This window comes from Vipera berus (assembly GCF_964194415.1).
Source record: "Vipera berus genome assembly, chromosome: Z".
In the NCBI taxonomy this organism is placed as follows: domain Eukaryota; kingdom Metazoa; phylum Chordata; class Lepidosauria; order Squamata; family Viperidae; genus Vipera; species Vipera berus.
Window position 1 is genome coordinate 82,621,799 of NC_138205.1, and position 20,740 is coordinate 82,642,538.

Sequence of the window (20,740 nt, forward strand, 5' to 3'; positions counted from 1 at the left end):
CAGGAAATATTTATTGGATATTACTTACCTGTATATGTTAAATAGATAACGCTCAGGAATACAATTCCAGCAGCCAAAGATATACCTAAGAAGAACAATGTCTGAAATTCTTGCTTTGTTAGTCTGTCTCTCATATACTGCAGGAAGGCATAGGCTTGTAGAAGAGCAAATACACCTATTAAAATGAAAAGATACAGTTGTGTTGTTTAACAAACAGTCCTTGTTCTAAATAAATGCTAATTTTGTTCACATTATGCATATTTCTTTTACTTATTTTATGTATTTACAGACATGTGGATTGATGTGTATGCTGCCATATGTATGATCATTGTATTTTAAGATGCTCATATTTTCCTAATATACATATATTCATTATCTGTAATATTCTTTTAATTTTTCTGTAGCTATCTTATTTTTCCCCATTGGATGTTCATTTTTCTTTTTTATTACTCACTGAATTATTTAACATGTCAATTCAGTAGAATTTTTATCCTTAATTTTATTTTTTCAACTACTTATTTCCATGAAACAAGTTGAAAAAAGAATTAATTAAAATACTTTCAGACAAAATACAATCCTGAATTACAGTAATGATAAAACATCAAATTCTGAACCATTTCTATCATTAGAACCTGTAATCTTTCCTTGTAAAACCTGCTCTAACCTGATTGTTTTTAATATTATCCCATTTTTGTATCTTTTCCTACTTTGCAGTGTCTTATTCAGGTGTAATTATCAGAGCAGTACAGAATACTTCAAATAAAACCTTATCACAGATTTATATAAATCCACCAAACATTGACAATGTTATTTTCAATCTCCCTCTTAATATTCCCAATGGGCACAAGGTAAGCTTATGAATAGTCCTCATATAATAGTTTACACTTTCATTCAGCTACAACTTATCAACATTTTTTCCTGATCAATCTTGTCAGCTCAGAACCCATTAATATATATGTGAAGGTTTGGAGGATTCTTTGCACCAATGCATATCATTTTATACTGGCTGCATTTTGCCATTCTAAGAGCCATTCACCAATTTATAGATATCCTTGTACTTATTCTCCTTCATATTTCCTTTTTGATCAGCAAATGCAACAGCTACTTGGAACATCTTTCCAAACATAAAGTTACTAATTTATTCCTACTACTGCTCTTTATTCATTACTAATTGGTAGAATATCTGCATGGTGGCGCAGTAGTTAGAATACAGTATTATAGGCTAACTCTGTTCACTGCTAGGAGTTCAATTCCTTTGATCCTGACTGGTTCAAGGTTGACTCAGTCTTCCATCCTTCCAAGGTCAGTAAAATGAGAACCCAGATTGTTGGGAACAATACGCTGACTCTGTAAACTGCTTAGAGAGTGCTATAATGTACTATGGATGGTATACAAGTTCAAGTGCTAATGCTAAGTGCTTTTATGCTACTAAGTTAGTTAGCAATCTTTGCACAGTGCCTTTGCATATTTTGCCTTTCAAAATAATTACTGATAATCTTATATATAATTTGGTCATCAACAAGGTTAGTGAATGATGACACAATCAGCACAGGATTAATACTGGGAAAATTTGTGTAACATTTAAGACGAATATGTGTAAAATAAATCTGGCTACAAATAAGTCTTGAGTTATGACCATTTCTTCAGCAACTATTCAAAGCTGCAGTTGTTCTGAACTAAGGGACTTACAATCAATACAGGTAGTTCTCAACCTATCTTCACAATTGATCCCAAAATTTCTATTGCTAAATGAGAGAGTTGTTAAAGTGAGTTTTCTCCATTTTATGACCTTTCTTGCCAGAGTTTTAAATGAATCACTGCAGTTGTTAAGTTAGTAACATATTTGCTAAGTGAATCTCTTTTCCCCATTGTTTTTGCTTCTCAGAAAGTTGTAAAAGGCGATCACATGATGACCCCGGGACACTGTAACCATCATAAATATGAACCAGTTACCAAGCACCCAAATTTTGATCATGTGACCATGGGGAAGCTGTAATGTTCATAAGTGTGAAAAATGGTCATGTCACATTTTCAATCCCGTTGAAATTTTGAATGGTCATTAAATAAATGGTTGTAAGTTGAGAACTACATGTACTTGAAGTTCTGGCCCTTAGAACAAAATTTGGATACTTGGCAACCAGCTTTAATAATGACCAATTGCATGTGCCTGCTGTCATGTGATCGCCATTTGCAACATTCCCTACTGGCTTCCCACAAGCAAAGTCAAGAAGCTGTCAAGGAAGGCTGTAAGTCATTCAGGTGAGTCTTCTTCCCATTTTCTCTCCACTTGCATGCACAGCACTGTCTTTCCCCTCTTCTCACACACATCCTATGCCCTCTTTTCCTGGGGTTCCTGTAATTTCCTTCATCTTATATTCTCCTTCCATGGGCTCCCTGAGATGGCATGCACCCCACACCCTCTTTGCATAGGATCCTTGCAATCGCACACATGCATTCTACGCCCTCTTTCAATGGTCTCCCTGTGACTGTACACAAGCAGGCATCCCGCACTCTCCTTCCTTGGTCTTCTTAAGCTTGTGCTGTATTACAGCACCCTCCTCTTTCAATCTCTGTGTGTGCCCTGCGCTGGTGGTCCCCCACCTCAGTGTAGCACCTCCATGCTCTTTACCTGGGATTCCCTCCAAGCTATTTAATAAGTCTTGGGTTAGGACAATGACCTGGATTGTGGTAGCTAAGCAAAGCAATTGCCTGATGTTGTGCTTTATGACCAGGTCATTTAGCCATAGCAATCCTTGTCCCAACTACAGTTGTAGCTTGAGGACTACATATAAGTATCTATAGTAGTTAGGCAAAATTGTTCAGTTATGCTATATAAGAATTTCCATTTTACAAGGCTTATTTTTGTTTTTTTGATTTACATTCTACCTTTATTTTAGAATATCCAAGCAGCATATATACCAATCCAAATAGAGATTTCTGGATATCATGTTAGAAAATTATAACTTTTGAACTATTTTTTTCCTAATCATGTTTATGCTGTAACAATAGAAAAGATAAAATTACATAAGTGCTATAAACAAAATCAGAAGTTATATTTTTTTTCTTCCTTTTGTACACTTTTGGCTTTCTTTTTATTTTCTTTCTTCTTTTCTGTATTCTAAATATTAGTTTTTAGTTTTATTAAATTCTTTATTGAAAAAATTAGAACAACTTCATTGTGAATATTTTCAATACATTAATTTTTTTCTTACCTGCAGCTGCCATGTGCTCACTTGTCCTAATTGGCTGAAATCCAACAAAAGGTATCTGCATGGATAATATTAACCCAACAATATAGAAAGTGCTGTATGCTGTGAATGAAAAAAATGTCAGATTACTATAAAATAAAAAAGTTAATTTTTAAAATTGGTACACTTATATTTTTAGGATTTGTCAGAAAATTTGAAGGCCATTTCTATAATATAAATTTATATTATCAAGTAGAGCCTTGGTGGAGCAGTGGGCTAATGCCTCCTTAAGTAACACCAGCTGCCTGCAATTAGTGCAGGTTCGCATCCCACCAGGCTCAAGGTTGACTCAGCCTTCCATCCTTCTGAGGTAGGTAAAATGAGGACCCAGATTGTTGGGGGCAATTAAGCTGACTTTGTAATAATGCCGCTTGGGGTGTGTGTGAAAGCCCTAATAAGCAGGCATATACATAGAATGAAGGCTACTGCTAAGCTTGTAAGCCGCCCTGAGTCTTCGGAGAAGGGCGGGATATAAATGGAATTAAAATAAAAAAATAAAAAAAAATAGAGTGGCACATTGACATTTTGGTTCCTTAATTAAGAAGGAGTTTCTAAAAGTTTGGGGCAACCAGAGTATCACTGTAGTGACACACACAGGGAGATATGATGGAAGACAGAGGGTTGGTCACTCTCAGGGAATGCATCCTCAGTATGTAATTTCTGTGATGTGTTCCAGTCTCCTAATCTCAACCTAGGGATCCCAATTAGCAAATCTTTAAAGGGCCAGGCTTTTGCTTGCTGCCAGTGAATACCGGGTCTATCTGAAATAAGGTCATCCTCAACCATGATTTGATCACAGATGAGAGGAGTAACCAGACACGTATGGGCTAGGATGGCAGTGATACCCCTCTTGGAGATTTGCCCATTGAGATTCGGGTATTTATCAGTCAAGACCCCAGGACAGGAGCAAGTGGCAACAGTGGCCAGGACAGCTTTGCACAGCTTAATGTAAGTATCAATTACAATTATTTATAGACTGGGAGATTCTGCTCATAGTCGCTCATGCTTTACTCATTCCTGAATGGAGTCAGGTAGCCTTGAAGTTGACCATTATTATACTGAAGTTAACCATTATCATATTCTGAAAAAATCTAGTATTGGAATGGCCAGGATGTCTATTAATTATCAGGAAAATATTTTTTGTTTTAATGTCTCTATGAAAAGAGCAGTGAAGAAGTATATGTCCAGAGGTTTTCATCTCTCCAGAAACACAGGTACAGAGTCTTTCAGCCAATGGTATCTCTTTATATTTGCCGTTGAAGACAGCTGAGGGTTGCAATGACATAGTGCAAATGAAAAGGCTTTCTGATTATTCTCTAAGAACTGGCACAGGTGACAGTATACCTAATAGAATCTGGAGCCAATACATACAGCAACACCGAATTTTACCTAATTTCCAGTTCGAATAATGAAAATTATTTACATCTTAATGTAAAGTTTGATAATTAATACAAAGTTTGCAATTCAAAATGCAATTGAATATAGTAACTGCAACATTGCCATCTTGTGGTGTTTAACAGTAATAGGTTTCTATGACTACTTGAGTACTATTGTGTTTTAGTAATTTAAAAAGATCAAAGAATTTGCTCCTATTTGAAAGATTAGAATTTGACTTTTAGTCAAATTAGTATTTGTTTGTATTAAAATACTAATAGATTTCTTGTTTCTCTATTCCATCTTATTCTTAAATACTTCAAAATTCCCTCCAATAATTATTTTTCACATGGCTCATTAAAAACCTCCATCGTTTAAAAGAAGTGATTACTTACAAAGGATATATCAAAATCTAACTTTAAAATATGGGAAGTAAAGCAAACCAGATTGTTTAATTACTGATCCTACTGTTACTTCTGTCCTCTAGTTTGCGCATATTGATCTCTTTTAAAAACTCATTTCTCCTTTCTTTTCAAAATTCCTGCTTTTTCTACTTGACCAAAATATTGTTTCAAACTTACACTAGAGGGAAAAAAAATATTAAGTAAGGAATAAGTGTTTAAGGAGTCTCTCAGAATTTTTCTATCAAATGATATTTTAATATGTCAGGGAGAAAATTTATTTATTTCATATTTTAATGTGACATTTTCAAAAGTGCATTGCTTAGAACTGTATATGAAAGAAATGCAATTTTCTTACAATAACTGCAATCTTTTTCAAAATATATGATATAGTTTTCCAAATAAATACAGTTGGAAAAATATATAGGTTATCTATGATTAAAAACAAAAACACATACAGGACATTTCTTAAAATTCACATAATGGAAAAAATAGGATAATTATTATATTCATGCTGAGTTTTGCTCTAAAATGTCACAAATGAATCCCAAATAATATCAGAAAAATTAAAAACTAATCAAACAAATCTTTCTTTTTAGGCATTTAATTAGGTAAATTCCTATTTTGATAACTCATTTAAGAAAAACATTAAAACCCTTTTCATTATGTTTAGATGCATTTAAAAATAATACTATTGTTTAGAATGAACAGTTGATCCCAATGATAGTTGACTAAATTGCAAAATGGGCATTGAGCCTTCCTCAGATTTAATAATTTAAACTTTACATAATTTTAATAGGGCAACAAGCATTTTCTGAGTTACAAATTTGTTAAAAATGAAAATTCCTCAGTAGAAAGTTTTGCATAATTAGGAGTATGGTTCCAAACTTTGGCTCATCAATTATTGGGAGTGTAACTGACAACGCCTCTATTTCTCTATGATTTTCTACACTCTACAAGGAGGCACAGAACAAACTTTAGCTTAAAGTTGTTTTGTCTGCATAACTGGCATCTCTCAGTACTGAGAGCAGTGAGCATTACCAACTTAGTACTTTTCTGAAGATTCTAGTTTAAGTACAGGAAATGATGAATTCTCCAACATGAAAAAACTGTTTCCCCTAACTAGGGACTAGAAGGGAAGCAAGTTTTGATAAATAATTTTAGTAGCAGGTTTAGCTATACATCAAAATGGTTATTACAATTTGCTTAAAGTGAATCTGGTCTAAATCTTTCTGTAATGATCTTGGTATTGCTGTAGAAAATTAAAGACCATGATATCTCTTATGCTTTTTTCTAGTGAAAGTCACTCAAAATATTGTGGCAAACCAGGATCTCTTTTAAGCATTTGTGGAGCCTGATCTATCTGCTTTGGAAATAGTAGTACCTTTAATCTTCATTTGTTTCATAATCTGTTTCTGCAAATTTCTTATGCACTTCTATAAAACTGTAACCCATCAAACACAGTTTCAGGCTATACATAGCAACATGCAGTAAGGAAAAAAGTCTGCGAGCTACAAGGGAAACTATGTTCTTTTTCTTGCAGTGTTTATTGCATTAATAGGTCACCATATGGTTCAATAATAAGTTATATATTCTCACACTTCAATAACCAAGGTTTATTTCTGTGAGTTTTGAACAGATAATGAGAATTGAGTGTACCAAGTGGATAATGAGAATTGAGTGTACCAAGATTATTGCCATGTTGACAATAAAAAATTTGGGGTGGGGGAAATATATAAGGACAAACTAAAAATCAGGAAATTGGGAATGTTTTCCTGAGCTAGATAAAAAAATAAAACTCATATGATTTGAATTTAACTATAATTCTCAAAATATTTTTTTAAATTAAACCACAAAAAGGTGAAAATTATAATTCTACAAGATATAGTATTTAATAGTATCTACTATTTGTTGTCAATACTATTTCATTGAAATTACAGCCTCCTGATTTTATCTGTCCTTTAGCCCTATCCCTATCCAAGTTTTACCAATCTTTCTTTTTCTTTAGAGTGTAGCTATCCCTTCCCTTCAACCATTTTGAACCTTTTCTGTTTGGTTGTTTCTTCTATAACAGGGGTTTCAAACTCCTGGCCTGCAGGCCGGATGCGTCATGCTGAAACCGCACCCACCCCATTGTCGGCAATGGAAAAAAAAGTCATGATACATCACGACACATCACGTGACGTTGCAAGTTTGACACCCATTCTATAAGGAGAAGGTTATATTTACAAGTCTTTATTTCCATGTGCCTGTATATTTGTTGAGAGTGTGCATATTCATATATGTAGGTGAGCAATTAATTTACAAATTGAACTTTATGGGCAATTGCTAAGCACATTGATTTGTGCTTTAGATTGTAAGCCGCCCTGAGTCTTCGGAGAAGGGCGGGATATAAATGGGATTTTAAAAAATATTTTTAATCAGTAGTTAATTTAACATGTTAATGCTCATTTTGTTTCAACATCTCTTTTTATTTTTAGTATATGTCTTAGGGCAGACACACAAACATGCACAAAATTATATATACACACATCTATGGAATGTGTGGGTGGGAAAATTCCAGGATCAGTTTCATCTGAGTTGGCCTTCTTAGATTGACAAAGTGTGAAAGCATTCTGCTGAAACTTTGTTTTATTTTTTTTTCAATGGGCTTTGCAGATGAATGTTTAACTTTAAATTATCAATCATATCCCATTAGGTTAATGGAATACACCAACAATTATATGAACACATTGCAGAGAATATAGAAAATTTAGTCAGTCAGTTACTGATTCCAGCAAAACAAAGAGTACATCCTCCTTGTTTCAATAACACAATACATGTTATTATAGTTACTAAATCCAATATTTAGAGTTCAATCTATGAGGATAACTGTTACATTGGGAAGAACAACTTTAGCTAAGTATAGAATAAAAAACAATTGTATAATTATTCCTTTCAGTGTGGAAATTCCCATAATTATATTACTAGAAAAGTATATTTCATTACTAGCTGAACCTAGAAATTCTCTCTATGAGAGTACACCTGACAGACTATCTACAGGATGGCATCTTTAGGAATCCATACCTTTGGTTATATACCATTAAGAAAAGTTGAGCAAATTGTAGAAATAATTGTTTGGATATACCAGGACACAACCTGAGATATGATTGGAATAATTTCTTATGGTATGATAAAAATAAAGTTAATGTAGATTCAGAATATGGGACAGATACAAATCCAGACTGTGACCCCAAATATCCTTGTTAGCTCCAGCATGAGGCACTTTATAACGCCTCAAAGAGAAATGTTTAAAATATCAAGACAGTAACAGAACATGGGAGAATTTAAGATGAAGTTGACTCAAAAGGGATTTAATTTTGAATGGTTTTGATATTAACAATTAAGAGATTTAAGACAGATAAAAAGGTAACTGGAATAGATAAATCAAAATTGAATTAAGTACAAATGAAGAACATGTGACTGCTAAAATGTATAAACTTTTGTTGAGATTTAAAATGGAAGAACAAGTTAAAAGTTGCATGATAAAATGGGCTAAGAATTTTAGTTATAATATACAGGGAGACCAATCAGAGAAAATATGGTTACAAGGACTAAAATTATATTGTGTTATAATTTAAGAAAGCATTTCTATAAAGTAATTTACCACTGATATATACTGTATATCACCAGAGATATCATCTAGGTCTAGGAGGTAAAAAGGCACTTTTAGATAACTTTGGAAAGCATAGAAAGCAAAACATATATACGATGACTTAATTAATTTGAAAAAAATAACATTCAGATGAAAGCAGAAATGTTTTTTATTAGGACTTCTGAACAGCCAATTAGAAAAGATTTATGGAAGATTAGTTTGGTATATGATAACTGTAGTGTGGGTTTTATATGCACAAAAATGGAAAAATATTGAAATATCCATAATGGAGGAATGGATTATAAAGATTGCAAAATTTGCAGCAATGGCAAAATTGATCTGTTTGATCAGGGATAAAAAACCAGTTTTATAAAAAATGGGAAATCTTTACAAACTTTTTGCTTAAAATGAAAAATAATAAATTAGTGATTTTTTGGATTTGCCAATTAAAAAGAACTGAACATGGGAAGAATGGAAATTATGTAATGTAACCTTAGAGGAAAGAAAGTGAATATGTTTGTGAAGAAGATCAGAAGTCACTTATCTTTTTCTTTCTTTTATCTATGCTATTTCTTGCACTTTTTCTTTTATCTTCTTTTTAAAAACTCTCTGGGTAATTTTTATGATATTCTTTTATTTAATAATGATTTTATTTAAAAATATATTATTTATAACAAAAACCAAAAGAAATAACAGCAAATTGCTGTTCTGTGATTAATATATTCAAATGTGTTTAAATCATAATTTGAAGAGACTAGTAAAGTTGAAACTGAAAAATCACTTTTCATCCAATATCCTTGTGTTGAAATACTCACCTATATAGACCCTCCTGCTGTATCTTTGCATTAACAGTAACACAAACACATGCAGTGGGATAAGGTTGATTATGAAAACATAACCACCCCATGCAGAAACCTGTGAAAAATACAGTAAGCATTAAGATTTAGTTCATGTTTACAATGTTATCTTGATAAACATGAATCACTAAAAACTGAGAATTCAAGCTATATATGATGAAAAGGTATTTTAAGCCACAGGAAGAACTTACAAATTGAAGAAAACAGATTAAATAATATATAAAATAGGTTAATTCAAAAGTATTGCAATAGTGGCAAATATCTGGCGATGAAGTTTTGTTTTCTGAGCTTGTGGATTGGTTTCTGAACGTTTCTTTACCAGGCTAGGTAACATCTTCAGTTGTTACTTAGCCTGGTAACGAAATGTTTGGAAACAAAAGTATGGCATAAATTGATATATATCAATCTTCTGACACAGTTTTTATTCTATTCTGTGTGCAGTTTACAGCACTCTATAAATTTAATTAATACTGCTTCATAAATAAATTCACAATATTACTATTTTTTATGTTTATCTTTTGTTTCCAAAATATTCTGGAATAAAACTCTCCATTTTACTACATTGCCAATTTTCCCTAACACAGTGATAGTATTATTACAACAGAATATAGAGAGATACGATAAGCATGACTAGTTTGACTGAAGACATACTATTTTAGATCCAGATGTAACTCCAATTATTTATTCCAGTTACTATAAGAACAAGTTTGTAGCAAAGTAATGGTGCCCATATCTATTCTCATTTTATCTCTATTTGCATTATTATGTTTTATTTGTTAAATTATATATTTACAAGCACTTCACAATAGAAAAGCAGTGGTCTCTTGCAACTGAAATCTTCTTAGCAAAGCAATTTTTAAGAAAAACTAAGGCTCAACATTTATTCAATGCAATTAGCATTTTTATTACAATTATTTATTTTAATGATTTTTTATTTCAAATACTTCAGTTGTATAATCAGTAAAACAGTTTAACGGCAGCACAAATAGCAATTGTTGTGGTAAACTTGCTTTAAATCAGTGGTTCTTAATCTGTGGTCACAGGGGGTCCGCGAAGAATAGTTATCATTTAAATCTTGAATTAAGTCTTGGGGGTCTGAGCCCATGGTCCATGATCACAAAAGGTATTTAAAGGAGGTGGTGAAGAAAAGATTGATAACCACTTTTTAAAATAGTTAAAAGGTTTCTAAAGGTTATCATTGTCTTCACTAAAACTTTTTTTTACTATATCTTAATAGTGTAGGTTCAATACAGAACAGTATAATTTAAATATTGCTCTATGAAATAACATAGTAATCTCTTCATGGATTACTGCCTTGTCGTGGCAAAGGGGCTTGCGTAATTCAATGAAGCTATGAGCTATGCCGTGCAGGGCCACCCAAGACACACAGGTCATAGCAGAGAGTTCTGACAAAACGTGATCCACTGGAGAAGGAAATGGCAACCCACTCCACTATCTTTCCCATGAAAACCCTATGGACAGTACCAAAAGGCAAAATGATATGACACTGGAAGATGAGCCCCTCAGGTCGGAAAGCGTCCAATATGCTACTGGGGAAGAGCAGAGGGCTAGTACTAGTAGTGCCAGAAAGAATGAAGTGGCTGGGCCAAAGCCGAAAGGACGCTCAGCTGTGGATGCATCTGGTGGTGAAAGAAAAGTCCGATGCTATAAAGATTTTTTCTCCATAGGAATCTGGAATGTAAGATCCATAAATCAAGGAAAGCTGGACGTGGTCAAACAAGAGATGACAAGACTGATCATCGACATCTTAGGAATCAGCGAACTAAAATGGACAGGAATGGGTGAATTTAATTCAGATGACCATTAGGTATACTACTGCGGGCAAGAATCCCTCAGAAGAAATGGAGTAGCCTTCACAGTCAATAAAAGAGTAGGAAAAGCAATACTGGGATACAATCCCCAAAATGACAGAATGATCTCAGTTCGAATCCAAGGCAAACCATTCAATATCACAGTAGTCCAAGTCTATGCCCCAACCACTGGTGCTGAAGAGGATGGAATTGACCGGTTCTATGAAGCCCTACAGCACCTTATAAAATTAACACCAAAAAATGATGTCCTTATCATCATGGGGGATTGGAATGCTAAAGTAGGAAGCCAAAAGATAACCAGAATAACAGCCAAGTTTGGTCTTGGAGTACAAAATGAAGCAGGGCATAGGCTGATAGAATTTTGTCAAGAGAATACAATGGTCATAGCAAACACTCTTTTCCAACAACCCAAGAGACGGCTCTACACATGGACATCACCAGACAGTCAACACAGAAATCAGATTGACTATGTGCTCTGCAGCCAAAAATGGAGAAGCTCTATACAGTCAGTAAAAACAAGACCAGGAGCTGACTGTGGCTCAGACCATGAGCTTCTCGTTGCATACTTTAGGCTTAAACTGAAGAAAGTAGGGAAAAGCACTAGGCCACTCAGGTATGAATTAAATCATATCCCTGTTGAATATACATTAGAGGTGACAAATAGATATAAGGAATTAGATCTGATAGAGTGCCTAAAGAACTATGGACAGAGGTTTGCAACATTGTACAAGAGGTAGCAACTAAAACCATCCCAAAGAAAAAGAAATGCAAGAAAGCAAAATGGCTGTCTGAGGAAGCTTTGCAAATAGCTGAGGAAAGGAGGGAAGCGAAAGGCAAGGAAGAAAAAGAAAGATAAGTCCAATTGAATGCAGAATTCCAAAGAATAGCTAGAAGAGATAAGAATGCCTTCTTAAATGAACAGTGCAAAGAAATAGAAGAAAACAACAGAATAGGGAGGACTAGAGATTTCTTTAAGAAAATTGGAGAGATGAAGGGAACGTTTCATGCAAAAATGGGCATGATAAAGGACCAAAATGGCAGGGACCTAACAAGAGGCAGAAGAGATTAAGAAGAGGTGGCAAAATTACACAGAACTATATAAGAATGAGCTTAACATCCCTGATAACCACGATGAGGTGGTCACTGACCTCGAGCCAGACATCCTAGAATTTGAAGTGAAGTGGGCCTTAGAAAAACTGAACAACAATAAAGCTAGTGGAGATGACAGTATTCCAACTGATCTATTCAAAATCTTAAAAGACAATGCAGTAAAAGTGCTACACTCAATTTGCCAGCAAATTTGGAAAACTCAACAGTGGCCACAGGATTGGAAAAGATCAGTTTACATTACAATTCCAAAGAAAGGCAGTGGCAAAGAATGTTCAAACTATCGCACCATTGCACTCATTTCACATGCTAGTAAAGTTATACTTTAAATCCTACAAGCTAGACTCCAGCAGTATGTGGATCAAGAACTACCAGAAGTACAGGCAGGATTTCGAACAGGCAAAGGAACTAGAGACCAAATTGGCAACATACGCTGGATCATGGAGAAAGCTAGAGAGTTACAGAGAAACATCTACTTCTGCTTCATTGACTATGCTAAAGCATTTGATTGTGTGGATCACAACAAACTGTGGCAAGTTCTTAAAGAGATGGGAGTACCAGACCATCTTATTTGTCTCTTGAGAAACTTATATGCGGGTCAAGAAGCAACAGTGAGAACTGGACATGGAACCACTGATTGGTTCAAAATTGGGAAAGGAGTCTGGCAAGGCTGTATACTGTCACCCTGCTTATTTAACCTATATGCAGAGCACATCATGAGAAAGGCGGGGCTAGATGAATCAAAATTGGAATTAAGATTGCCGGGAGAAATATCAACAACCTAAGATATGCAGATGATACCATTCTAATGGCAGAAAGTGAAGAAGAACTAAAGAGCCTCTTGTTGCGGGTGAAGAAGGAGAGTGCAAAAGATGGCTTGAAACTCAACATTAAGAAAACCAAGATCATGGCATCCGGCCCTTTCCCTTGGACTGCAAGGCGATCAAACCGGTCAGTCCTAGAGGAGATCAACCCTGACTGCTCTTTAGAAGGCCAGATCCTGAAGTTGAAACTCAAATACTTTGGCCATCTAATGAGAAGGAAGGACTTATTGGAGAAGAGCCTAACGCTGGGAAAGATTGAGGGCAATAGAAGAAGGGGACGACAGAGAATGAGGTGGCTGGATGGAGTCACTGAAGCAGTAAGCGTGAGCTTAAATGGACTCCAGAAGATGGTAGAGGACAGGAAGGCCTGGAGGAACGTTGTCCATTGGGTCGTGATGGGTCAGACACGACTTCGCAGCTAACAACAACATGAAATAACATGGAACAAGAACTGAAAACTTTCTCCTTTTAATAATTCAACAAATGTAACTAACAAGTCAAAGGGGAAGAAAGTGGTTAATAATACCAAGTTATTATCAATTCATTGTTGACCTTTAATAATTTTCTAAAATTCCTGAAGAAAATCAACTATTGTAAGGTCATCTCACTGCTTGTTTCACTATTGATCAACCCCACTACAGAGATCTGTCATTAATTAATTTGCAGAGACCTCTTATAAAAACTTATCAATTCATATTTCTGCTGAGAATGCTAATTCAGGTATAGAAAAACAGTCACGATAATATAAAAGCATACCAGTTTTCTAAGCTAAAGTTGTATTTCAGAAAAATGTGTCCATTTATGCTACCATTAGTCTACTTTATATCTTCAATATCTCTGCCCTCTACAAAGCCGGGTGGTGAAAAGGAAGAGGATAGTAGTATTGCTTACTTTTAATTTTTACCTTGCACACAACTATCATGCAACTTCTAACACATTATGTTTGAAATAATAAAGAGACCTTAGGAAAAGAAATACTAATCTCTGCATTAAGTAGACTTTTCTAATTTACCATAAAATTTTGAAGCATTCAGTTCAAATTAAATGAAATCTGAATTTTCAACAAGTTAAAATACTTGTGCTAATGCTTAATTTATTCATAAAAACAGTGTACTAATTAAAATGTGACCATTATACATTCATATTCTACCACTTACCATGTAAAAGTAGGATAAGCAGCAGCAAATGGTCCAGAAAACAGATCCAGTTTTCACTGACTTCACCTAAGAAAGTTGTCTGAGTTTTAATTATAACAGAAAAGACAAATCATGCAAATATAAAATATTCTATTTGAATGGTTTTTTAAATTTACCATTTTTTCTAGATCAGAAAAAGACCTTATAAAATTAGCTGAACATGCAACAAAAATATTTGTGCTGTATCTTAAAGACATGTACATTTATTTTATTTTGAAAGGAAAAGCAAATGACAGTAGAAAAGCTGTATTAGCTATATTTATTTCTAGTGACTATTAGAACAAATTGAAAGTATTGCGCACATTCAGATTTTAAGAACAGTAAGAAGAATTTATATAACAGTACTTACCCACAAGTAATATGTGAACTGCAGTGCAAATATAGCTATCCCTTCATTGTCAAAAGATCCTGCAACTGATCGTGATATGTAACCTGGTACAATAGCAATAAAACAGGCAGCTAGAAGCCCTGCACCCTGGTTCCACAATTCTCTGGTAAGCAGGAAAGTAGAAATTGATGTAAGGCCGCTAAAAACTGGTGCAAGGAACACACATACATCTCTTATATGGACAGTTATATTCAGCATATTCAAAATCCAATGTATAAGGCCAGCGGTCACCATTAGTCCTGGGTATACCTAGAAAAGCAGAGAGAAAAACAACTTATAATACATAAACACTCACAATTGACATTAAACAGGAAACTTCTTTAAATAGTAAGGAGAACACACACACACACAAACAAACATAAATTTATACTATAAAAATAATAAACTCCCTCAAGTAGTAATTTTATCAGTCCATCTAAAACTGAAGTCAAACAACTTGTTTAGCACTATTGCAAAACAGTATATGTATCAAAGAACAAGACATCAATGTTTAAATAGCTGCATTATTCTCAATATCAAGAACATAATGCATGTTAACTTTATATCTAGATTAAAAAACATTTTCAGTTGAGAAGTTTTATCTATAGATATATTTAGAAGTTCAAATGGGCATAAGTTAATGTGCAAAGATAATAGATAAAAGCATACAGAAAATATGAAACTTAGCTGACTGAGCAGCAAAATAGAAAGTATTGCAATATGTGACGTATTATGACTTTTTTTGCCTTTGCGGAGCTGGGGTGGGCATGGCCTGCGCATGATTCATCCAGCCTGCAGACACTCCTTGTCTATGGCAAGTTAGATATTTCAACTGGCTGATGAAAAGGAATGAGCAGAGGATCGCCCATTTATGCTCTGGATAGCTGCTCCTCATAATCAAAGTACAGTAAATGAGCTTCTCATGCTGACTGAGAGCCTTGGAAGCCACTGGGCATATCAATGTCCCCTAAACTGCTGCTCCACAGCCTTCATGGACATATGATGGCAAAAACCTTACTTTCTGAAACTCATTTGCATATTATTATTTTGTAACTGAAGAGAGAAATTCAAAATGGCAGAGAAGAACAAAGATTTTGGGGGAGTTGTCTTCTTTCTGGAATTAAACAGTAATTTTGGAAAATAGATTTGTTGATGAAAGCGCTTTTCAAAATCATAACATTAATTAGACAAAGAGTCCAGACTTTTGTGTGAATGATGATTGTGTCATGGTTCTGACAGATGAAACTCTTCAAAAGAACTTCGAGACATTGTTTACCTTAAAGAATCTTTTATTAGAGAAACAAAGTATCCACTACATCAGAGATGTCAAACACAAGGCCCGGGGGCTGGATGTGGCCTGTGAAGTGGTTTCATGTGGCCCGCAAACCCATTCTGGAAACAGTGAGGGAACGGCCCCCACTGCCTTGGCCCTTTCATCCATATTCCCCCTCCCAGCATCAACTAATTCTAAAAGCAATAGATAAAATGGCTGCATTTCCATCTGTTGTCAAAGCAAGAACATCTGATGTTAGTAGTGTTGATATCTGGCCCCCCTTACAAAAAGGACAAATCTTGTAATGCAAACAAAAGCACAGATTAGGGGTTGCCTCTTGGTTTGTTAGGGTGTTTCTTATATAACCTATTAATGAGTCTGTCAGCTTTTACATCGCTAGATTTCACCCAGGTGGCCTCAGACAATGGATACCCCTTCCATTGCACTAAGTACTGCAATTTCCATTTAAAAGTTCTAGAATCAAGAATACGCTTCACTTCATAGTGAGTCTGTCCTGCTACTACGAGAGGTCCAGGTGCCTTCTTAGGGGGAGGTATTAAGGTGGAATCTTGAAAAGATTTCAACAGGCTAATTCCACCGTGGCCGGGTTAATAATCTTTACAATGGGGAAGGGTCCTAAGTACTTCAGTTCTAACTTCTTACTAGGTAACTTAAGCAGTAAATGTTTTGTGGACAAATAAGCCTTTTCCCCAACTTATTTTATCTGTCTGTTTTTTGTATGTCTTGGAAGCCTTTTTCAAAGCAGTTTTTGTGGTTTTCCAGACTTCTTCCCACCCCTCACCCATTGATCAAGAGTTTGGGAAGCGGAGAGTCCCTGAGGACATTCAGATATCGGGCTGAACCCTTTTCCTGTGGCCACTTTAAAAGGCATGAAGCCGGTGCTGCTGTGAACAGAGTTATTGTAAACCACCTCTGCGAAAGGGAGGTCAGTCCACTTTGTTTGTTGATAATCCACATAGCATTGGAGATACTGTTCCACCACTGAGTTCGCAGATTCAGTCACTCCATTGGTAGACAGGTGAAAGGCCGACAATAGTCCTTGAGATGAGCCAATTAGTTTAAGAAAACTCCTCCAAAACCTAGCTGTAAACTGCACCCCCATCAGAGATTATTTGTTTTGGTGTGCCATGCAGTCTGTAGATGTATTTCAGGAACATCTTGGTAAGTCACTGGACGGATGGGAGCCCTTTGCAGGCAATAAAGTGAGCCTGCTTTGAAAACAGATCTATCACAGTCCAGATAACCATATTTTCCCTACTTTCAGGTAGGTCTACTATAAAAATCCAGAGCAATTTCTTCCCATGGTTGGGAAGGGTCCACCACCAGTTGTAATAACTCAGGGGTTTTCTCCAGAATTCTTTTCATGGTGGCATATACAGCACAACTCCGGACGTAGTTTTCTATGTCCTGTTTCAATCCCAGCCACCAAAATTGCCGACGGATGATGTGTAGTGTTTTTAAATATCCAAAGTGTCCAGCCTGTTTTACATCATGGTGCGTTAAGGTGGAGGGTCTTGGGCAAGTACAGCTTTCCCTCTTTGTAAGCCAAATCATCCCTGAAAATTAGGGAGGTTTGATTGTCCTTGAACCATTGGTTGGTGAGGAGTTCTTGTTTTATTTTCTTTGCCCCAGGGTCATCGGGGTTTGGGGCTCTTGAAGGTGGGACTCTGCGCGACGTGAGTTAAGAAGCAGTTTGTGGAGTGGAGATAATTGCTTCATTAACCTCTTCATGCTGGCTCTTGTACTGGGGCAGTCTGGATAAAACATCAGCTAAATAGTACATCCCCCCCCCGGTATGTGCTTTAGGGTGAAATTAAACTGGTTAAAGTATTGCACCCATCATACTTGTTTCGGGGACAATTTGTTTTGGGGAGTTTTCAGTGCTTCTAGATTTTTGTGATCAGTCCATACCTCGAAAGGCACCTTGCTCCCTTCTAGATAGTGTTGCCAGTTTAATAAAGTCCAACGGATCGCAAAGTCTTCCTTCTCCCACACAGTCCACTTCCTCTTGCACTCAGTGAATTTTTTCAAGTTGTAGGCGCAGGGTTGTAGGGTCCCACTCTGATTCTTTTGCAATAACATAGCTCCGATGGCCATGTCGCTGGCATCGGCTTGAATCACAAAAGGTTTCCCTGGGCAAGGATGCTTTAAAACTGGTTCGACCACCAATAGCCTTTGAAAATTCACAGTTCATAGTCCATGCTCCTGGTTGTCCCGGATGCGGCTTTCCTCCCCCTTTGGCTGTTTTTAGTAATTCCATAAGGGGCAGGGCAATTTCAGCAAAGGAGGGGATGAACTGGCGGTAGAAGTTGGCGAATCTCAGAAAGCTCTGTAGATGTTTGTGAGTCTTTGGGGGCTGCCATTCAATTACGGCTTTCACTTTGGTTGGGTCCATTTCAATGCCCTTGCTGGAAATTCTGTAGCCAAGATAATCTAGTTGGGTCTGGTGAAACACACTTAGATAGCTTAACATAGGCATTCAACAGTTTCTTTAGCACTTCTCTCACTAGTTTTACGTGGTCAGTCATATTTGTGCTGAATATATCAGGCTGTCATCAAGATACATCAAAACCCCTTTGTATAAATGGTCATGTAGTACCTGATTGACCAGCTGCATGAAGACAGCTGGAGCCCCCTGTAGTCCAAAAGTCATGACTTTAAATTGGTAGCTCCCCATAGGACAGTCCCTCTTTTATCCTCAGGTAATATGCCTTTCTCAAGTCCAACTTAGTGAAGACACTCCCCTTTGCCAGGTGGGTTAGTAAGTCCTTCAGGACTTATGGCTAAGTTATTATTGTTATCACTAGCTAGACTCTCATCCCTATTCCCCCACCCAGCATCAACTACCGGTAATTCTAAAAGCAACAGAGAAAATGGCTGCATTTCCATCTGTTATCAAAGCAAGAACACCCAATGTTAACAGCAGTGACAGATTGTTTATTATTATTATTATTATTTATTATTAATGGATTTTACAAAATAAGATGACAAAGGTATTATGAGGCAGGCTGTATGAATATAATTGAGACTAAGTATTAAAATAGAGAAAAGCAAAATAGGAAAAAAGGAGAAGCTTCCTTTTACATTATTGTAGTAATTGACATATTTTCAATTTCTGGCAAACACAAGGAAAGCTGCAAGATTTGGAGAAGGAAGGAGAAGTTTGCTAAGACAATTTACAGGTAAGGGCATTTTACTAGATTTATTGCAGAAATGTTTGAGGCATTTGGTAAAAAGTGACTGCACTGGTTGCCAATAGTTTGAAAGCTTTTAAAAAGGAAATGGAAGGAGGATGTGCTGGAACAAATAAACAAAAAGATATGAAAGAAGTTTAGAAGTCTGAATAATCTGTAGAAAAATTGGCTGGAGATCTAAAGCAAATTATAGACTAAGTAGAAGTTTTGAAAGTAAATCAGAAGTTATAAATAGATGCTTGGCATAACTGGAATTGAGGGAAAAAGAATTTTATTTAATACTAACAGCAATTAGAAGTATATGGATAATATATCAGAGAAAAGATCGTTAAACTGTCTAATTTCCTGGATTGGAAAGAGAATTACACCAAGACAGAAACTGATAAGGTTTATAAGATTGATACATGATTTATAAAATTAAGAAATGTTCCAAGGGATGTTGTTGATAGCTCTGTTAGGAAGAAGAGCACAGACCATGTAGTACAGCAGCATTTTAATATTAAATTTATTATTGATAATACAGGTGTAATTGGACTTAAAAGAAACTCCAGCCCTCTGGGGAATTACTAATTTCATACATATAGAACAGTAGAGAAAATAATATTGCCTATTCAAACTCTAGAATGCCCAATGACTGTTGAAACTATTGACAGGTAGCTGTTAAAGACAGGAGTGGTCCTACACTGCAGTTTATTTGCAACTGACAATCAAAGATTGCAGAATTCATACAGTTTTATGTAACTTTATCCTTGCAAGCATCCATAATTTTAGGAATAAAGTGGTTTAGATGCATGACCCTAATACAACTTGGGAGCAGGAGGCACTCTCATTTCCCTCCCTAAATGGCAACAAAATTGCTTACAAGCAATGAAAGCTGACCCTCCCCACTATCACAGAAGAAAGGAGAATCAGTGCTGCCAGAAAAGTGAGATGATTTTGAAGGTGTGTTTGGAGAAGAAGAGGCTGTCAGATGTATGACTGTATTATCAAGTCAGGAGCCCAAATCCCAGGTCTACTTGTGAGTCAACCATCCTCAGGAAAATATCTGGAGGCCAACTTCAAAAAGGGATTCATCCCTCTTTCCAATTCACTGGTATTAACACCCTGTTTGTCCCCCAAAAATGGGAAACAACAGCACTGCTGAGATCTATTAGACTTATTACAATAAGCACACATCCCTACAAAAGTAGACTTAAGCTTACAATCTAATCAGAATGAAAGGTCACAATATTTAACAGCCTTTGATAAAGTCGTGGCGGCGAACCTATGGCACGCGTGCCACAGGTGGCACGCAGAGCTCTCTCTGCAGGCACGCGTGCCGTTGCCCAGTCCAAGGCCTTAAGTCCCATCCATGAGCAACCTGCATCAAAATCTCCCTGGGCAAGTAGCTTTTTAAGCTGGGTTTTATAAAA

The 20,740-nt window shown here is 35.9% G+C and overlaps 1 protein-coding gene across 3 annotated transcripts in view; it reads right to left on the reverse strand.

Annotated features, from left to right (window-relative positions):
• Nucleotides 1–20,740, reverse strand: part of STT3B (STT3 oligosaccharyltransferase complex catalytic subunit B) — a 66,576-nt gene that overhangs the window by 13,870 nt on the left and 31,966 nt on the right. For all 3 annotated transcript variants that reach the window (XM_081343505.1, XM_081343504.1, XM_081343506.1), the window contains exons 3-7: nucleotides 14,823–15,110; nucleotides 14,435–14,500; nucleotides 9,473–9,572; nucleotides 3,213–3,311; nucleotides 29–175 (exon numbers count right to left, since the gene is read on the reverse strand). In XM_081343505.1, coding sequence (XP_081199631.1) covers nucleotides 29–175; nucleotides 3,213–3,311; nucleotides 9,473–9,572; nucleotides 14,435–14,500; nucleotides 14,823–15,110 — 700 coding nt within the window. The remainder of the gene's footprint in view (nucleotides 1–28; nucleotides 176–3,212; nucleotides 3,312–9,472; nucleotides 9,573–14,434; nucleotides 14,501–14,822; nucleotides 15,111–20,740) is intronic.